This window comes from Silene latifolia, chromosome 10, assembly GCF_048544455.1.
Source record: "Silene latifolia isolate original U9 population chromosome 10, ASM4854445v1, whole genome shotgun sequence".
NCBI lineage: Eukaryota > Viridiplantae > Streptophyta > Magnoliopsida > Caryophyllales > Caryophyllaceae > Silene > Silene latifolia.
This window is the reverse complement of record NC_133535.1, coordinates 113,313,058-113,319,124: the sequence shown is the minus strand read 5'-3', so window position 1 is coordinate 113,319,124 and position 6,067 is coordinate 113,313,058. Positions and strand designations below refer to the sequence as shown.

At 35.6% G+C, this 6,067-nt stretch overlaps 1 protein-coding gene across 1 annotated transcript; it reads right to left on the bottom strand.

Moving 5' to 3' along the window:
- Positions 1 to 1,103: 1,103 nt before the first annotated feature.
- LOC141608080 (protein FAR1-RELATED SEQUENCE 5-like) lies at positions 1,104 to 4,612 on the bottom strand. The gene is made up of 4 exons (XM_074427433.1): positions 4,579 to 4,612; positions 3,580 to 4,127; positions 2,032 to 3,132; positions 1,104 to 1,625 (listed from the first exon to the last, which is right to left on the bottom strand). Exons 1-4 carry the CDS (start codon positions 4,610 to 4,612, stop codon positions 1,104 to 1,106), a joined length of 2,205 nt encoding a protein of 734 aa, XP_074283534.1.
- Positions 4,613 to 6,067: the final 1,455 nt, after the last annotated feature.

Genomic DNA, 6,067 nt, shown 5'->3' with positions numbered 1-6,067 from the left:
CGCCAGATAAATTTTGATTGGACGCGTCCTGCCCCTCTTCACGAGGAGTCTGGCATATTCACCATGGTCCACATGTTGATTTACGAAGGTGAGCCGTTCAAGCATAATGACCTCAACAGCAAGACCAACCGGCGTTACTTGGTACTACAGCTTGCCGCATCCCTTGTACTAGCTGACATGAATGACATAAGAGAGGAAGTTTTGGAGAAGATTAAAGGTTGGGTAGCTAAAAAAAAGAGTATTTGGAAAACCATTCAAGCTAGGCGTAAAATCACCAAGTTAATTTTAAAGTCATCAAAGTAACTTTAGAATATATTTTAGAATATATTTGGAACACTATTCAAGCTAGCTATTTTGTCCCTTGTACGCTTTTGAATATTTTAATCCTTCTATGTAGAAAACAATTGGCGATGAAGTTTGAGTATTTTTATCCTTGTTTTTTGTTCAAGTTCAAGGCATCCCTGTTTTCTAAATTTCATGACTTGTAGTTACAAAATAACTACCTACTGCGTGAAGTTACACAAACAAGGCAGTGAAGTTACACCTACTGTGTGAAACAGTTACACTGTGTAAGAGTTTTAATATCATATACTTCGTAACTTCACTGCCTTGTTTGTGTAACCTCAGCGGTTATTTGTTGTAACTCAAATGCGTACCTTTTAGAATAGTTTGTACAATAACAGCTATTCTCACAGTTGATTATTTCGAACCATCTATAAAGCAAAAAAATTGGCTTTGAAGTTAGATTATGCTAACTTACACCAGTATCCTCATACATTTACAATGTCCAATATACTTAAAATCATATTTGTAACTTCACTCTCTCATATGTGTAACTCCAATAGATAATTTATGTAACTCCATTACAACTTTTAGAAGTTTCAGTTTATGTAACTCCAATATAGTTTGTAACTTCACTTCATATTATCTGTAACTCCAATATCTAATCTGTGTAACTTCAATGAATGTTTTTGTTTGCAGACAATCATTTCCAAATTGTAAGGCAAAAAAATTTCATTCACTCTAAAAAAGGATTTTAATATTTGTTCTTCATTTTAATATTACACAATAATAGTAAATTAAAATATGCTATTCCTAAACTTCTACTCAGAAGATTCGTCATCCTCTTCCTTATCCTCGTCTTCATCCGAAGATGATTCAATAGATTCTTGTGGGTGTTCCGAAAACGGGTTGGGGCAGTTTCTCTTGTCGTGATGTGCCATTTGTTTGCAATTATTGCACATCCGTTTCGGTTTAGATAACAATGCTTCGGCTTTTGTCTTCTTAGACAACATCCTTTTGCCACTCCCTTTGTTTTTCGCATGTTTGGGAGGCAATATTGTTATCTCCTTGCTGGCCTTACAACCCAGTAGTTGTTCAATTTCTTGTTGCTTTGTCAATTCCTCCGCTGACGGTGACAGCTTCTCTCTGAAATCCCTAATTAAGTTGGACAAGGTCTCAATATCATCCTTATCTTTACCCCTTAGTACTCCAACAGTCTCATGTATCTCAGACCATAACTTTGTAATTTCGATTTGTTTTCGATCAATTATTTCCTTTCCATCAGAGGCGTCGTATACTGCATCCTTTCTCCATCTTCGAACCACGTACGTTTCCGGTGTGGACTGAACACCATTACTTGAATAAATCCAAATGATGTGCCTACATATTATTCCAGCTCTTTCAAACTTTCTACACGAGCATGTTGCCTCATATGTTCATGTTTCGCCACATATCACAAAAAAACAAAGGACTCAGAAAAACTGCAACAAATACTATGTAACTGCAAGGCTTATTGTGTATAACTGCATCAGGGTTTATTTGTAACTTCAACAAACTATCAGAGTTTTATTTTTAAGCGTTCCTCTGTGTAACCGCAAGGGGAACAACTGTAACTATATACTGTACTATGTGTAACTCTAGTGGTTTTAATTGTTACCAAAAAAAATCAAGTGCAAATAACAAATGTCAGTGACAAATACCTGGTCTGAAATGAACGTCAAAAACTCTTCCTCTTAAGCTATCCTTTACTTTTGTTAGCTCTATTTCATTCTCCTCGGTGAAACCCCTTGCAGCAAGTCCATTCGTTGACATTTCTATCTCTTCTTGAAACTCATCGAATACGGCATGTGTGTATACTCTTGCTGCATGGCGCTCAATAGGACATTGAGTTTTCATTTTTGGGCATGTGTGCCTGTTGTCATTATCAGATTTCTTCTGGGTATGTCTTTGTTGGTCAATTGCACTTTCAAAGCGCATCCAGAATTCAACCAATGTTCCATTGTTGTTCTCAAACTTTTTAAAGAAGCTATTTTCACTCTCCGATCTTTGTGTTGTCCTCATAACACTTCCCATCGTCAGGTCCCTACAATGAGCCATCACCCATTGCCGCCTTTTAAGGTACACTTCCTCAAACCAAGCAGATTTACCAACGGCATGCTCTTTCATTATCTCGCCCCAGCGAACGTCAAATTCATCCGGTTCAAGTTCGTTGTCCCAGATTATGGCATTTAACTTCTTTATAAATTCGGGATAATCTTTTGTTGTACCCCCGTATTTTACTGGAACCTTGTTCATAATATGCCACATGCAGAAGCGATGCCTAGCTGTCTTAAAAACATTCTTGACAGACTTTATAATACCCACATCTTGGTCGGTTATAATATATTCCGGTTCCTTCCCACCCATTGCCACCAAAAAACGTTTGAACACCCAATCAAAATAGTCCTCGTTCTCCCTGAAAAGAAGTGCACCAGCAAAATTGATTGAACGCTTGTGATTATCAATACCCGTGAAAGGTGTAAATACCATGTCATACTTATTTGTCGAGTATGTTGGATCGAAAGACACAGCATCACCAAATACAGAGTAGTTTCGTCGAGCAATACCATCCGCCCATATCGCCCTGATCAAGCTTCCATCGGCATCGACTTCATAATCGAAGAAGAAATTTTCATGTGTTTCTGCCATGCTTTTAAATCGATCTATGAACAATTGATCGTCCCTCTCATTAATATAGCACTTGACGTTTCTATGGAAATTCTTAAAATCAGTTAAACTCGCACCAATATTTTCGAACTCATTAACATGTTCCTTGCACATTTTATATGTCCTTGTAGCACCAATCTTCAACTGCATTCAAACAACGTCATTTACACTAGTTAAAAACAATCCAATAAGTTTGTAACTGCACACGTATATGTTTGGAACTTCACAGCAGTAAATATGTAACTGTAACTGTAACAGTAAAAGATGTAACTCCACTTCGATGAAAGTGTAACCCTAACAGAAATTTGTGTAATTCATAATCTAAAAATGTAGTGCAATGTAACTGGAACTTCAAGCAAATAAATTTGGAACTTCAATTCAATAAATTTGGAACTTCAAAGCGAGAATTATGTAACTTTAACAATAATTTAACTTTAACGCTCAAACTGTAACTCTATCTAATAAAATATGTAACTCTACCTGGATTATGTGTAACCTTAAGGAAAGTGTAACTTCAACAGTGATTAATGTAATTGTACCAGAAGGAAAGTGTAACTTTCACAGTGATTTAAACATGAAGAGTACACTAACCCTCGAGTTATAGACTATGAGCTCCTTGTGATACTTGTGTAGTTTCCTTGACAACTTCTGAAACTCCCTATCTCTAACTTCAACAAGTTCATGATTGTGTCCCGCATGAAATCGGTCAACTAATAAAACACCATTGAACATGAGCAATCTAATCCTCGCTTTGCACCCAATCCTCCTTACTTTCGTTTTTCTCCGCTGCTTTTCTCCAATTTCTTCCCCCTCTTGTGTGTCCTTAAATAATTCAATCTCTTTGTCTTTGCACACCTTTTTTGCGTATGTAAATCCCTCTCGGTTACAAACTAAAAGTTTTGATTTAATGGTCCCGTCACGCCACTTTTTTGTCGTGTATCTACGCACATCGAAACCACATGCAATAGCGTACATCTTATAGAAATTTACAGCTTCCTCTATGTCATTGAACTGCTGCCCGACAAATGGTGTAAACTCGCTTTCTACAATCCTACAAAATTCATCTCCGCTTACATTTTGCATGACTTCTGCAAATTCATGTTCTCCTACCTCTGGTTCGTCATCACAGCAATCCTGCTCTGTAAAAATCAAAAACAGAAACTGTTATAAGATTTTTGCTAACACAACACAATTTTATAGATCAAACTGAAACTAAAACTGTAACTTTAGCTTAAATTAACTGTAACTTTACTGCCAACGAGTGGAACTTTTCTCCAGAACTTTTTTACACATAAAAACACCTACTCTAGGGTTGCCAAATTACACAGATTATTTACTTATGACTAAACAATGACATAACACCCCTTCTGCAACATACATTCTAGGCATCATAACAAATTTTGTAACTCTAAATCTAAGTCTTTGTAACTTTACATGTCAAGACTCTTCATCTTCATCTTCCAAGTTAATCTCCCAACTTGTTTTCTTAACCATCAGTATAAGTCCATATCAATTTACTCTTTAAAAAAATTATTTAAAAAAAAAAAAACAAAGTTGAAGTAGTCGACAATTGTTGAACAGTGTACTTACCATTATTGAACTCGACAATCTGCATATTGTCCATGGTTGTCAATATTTTGATATATTGTAGACGAACCCTTTTCAGATGGTTGCATGCAAATTCCGGATTATACACGAACAAAGGATGCAGATTGGAAGACGTATATGGAAGAATGAATTATTAATGAATAATGAACATGAAGCTTGGGGAAGATGATGAAAGATAAAAAAAAAAGCTGATGATTAAACGTCATATTGGAAAGTGTTTAGAGTCAGTTTTGGGAAGCTAAATCTATAATAATGACAGCCAACTATAATTAATCACACGTTGCTTTTTTTTTCCTGCCATAAATATTGCCTAATTACCTATCTAATCTCCACCATCCATTCTTCTTAATCTAATGGTTCATATTAGGACTCAAGGACTCAACTAATTATAAGGACTTATAAGAACTCATCTCTCTCTCTCTCTCTCTCTCTCTCTCTCTCTCTCTCTCTCTATATATATATATATATATATATATATATATATATATATATATATATATACTCCCTCCATACCACACCAATGGTAACATTGACAATCTTGACACTTATTTAGGTTGCACCAAAACGGACACGGACACGACACGGACACGTGACACGGCATCCCATGAAATTTAGGACACGGGACACGGCATTTAAATTTAATAAAATATATATTCTATAGTTATATATGTGTGATTTTAGTTTTGAAAAAGTATTGAATCTTAAATTTAAATAAGTGAAAGTAAAACTTACGTTAATTATAACTCATTCTCATTTCCAAAACCAATACCAACTTATAATCAATCTATTTCGACATCTCATTACTAGTCTAAATAACATCATTTGTCTCCAATTCAACTTATTTCCCCACCAAATTTAACCATATAACAATTCTCGCCATTTAACTTAAATTCAACTTGATTCCGTTTGGAGACCAGGTGTGTCCAAATATCATGGACACGGCTCAAAATACCATGGACACGTGTCGGACACGTGCTGAAATAAAAGATGAAAGTTAGACACGGCTTTACAAGTGTCCGACACGTTTTGACGTGTGTCCGACGAGTGTCGTGTCCGACACGGGTGTCCGACACGGGAACGTCAATTAGGAGGAGTGTCCGTGCAACCTAGCTTGACACTATTCATGGTCGTCGGGAATTTTTGATATTATTCTTAATCTATAAGACAAAATATAGTCATGTGAGATCATGTTTGATTTATCGTCATCAATGCTATAAGAATATCAAATTTTTATAATTTTTAATAATGTATAACTAAAGATATTCAAGTTGCGAAACGTGTTTCGACAAGTGTGAAAACTTCAATGTTACCATTGGTGTGGTATGGAGGGAGTATATATATATTCTATATACTCCCTCCATACCACACCAATGGTAACATTGATTTTTTCACACTTGTCGAGACACGTTTTGCAACGTGAATATCTTTAGCTACATATTATTAAAAAATTACAAAAATTTGATATTCTTAT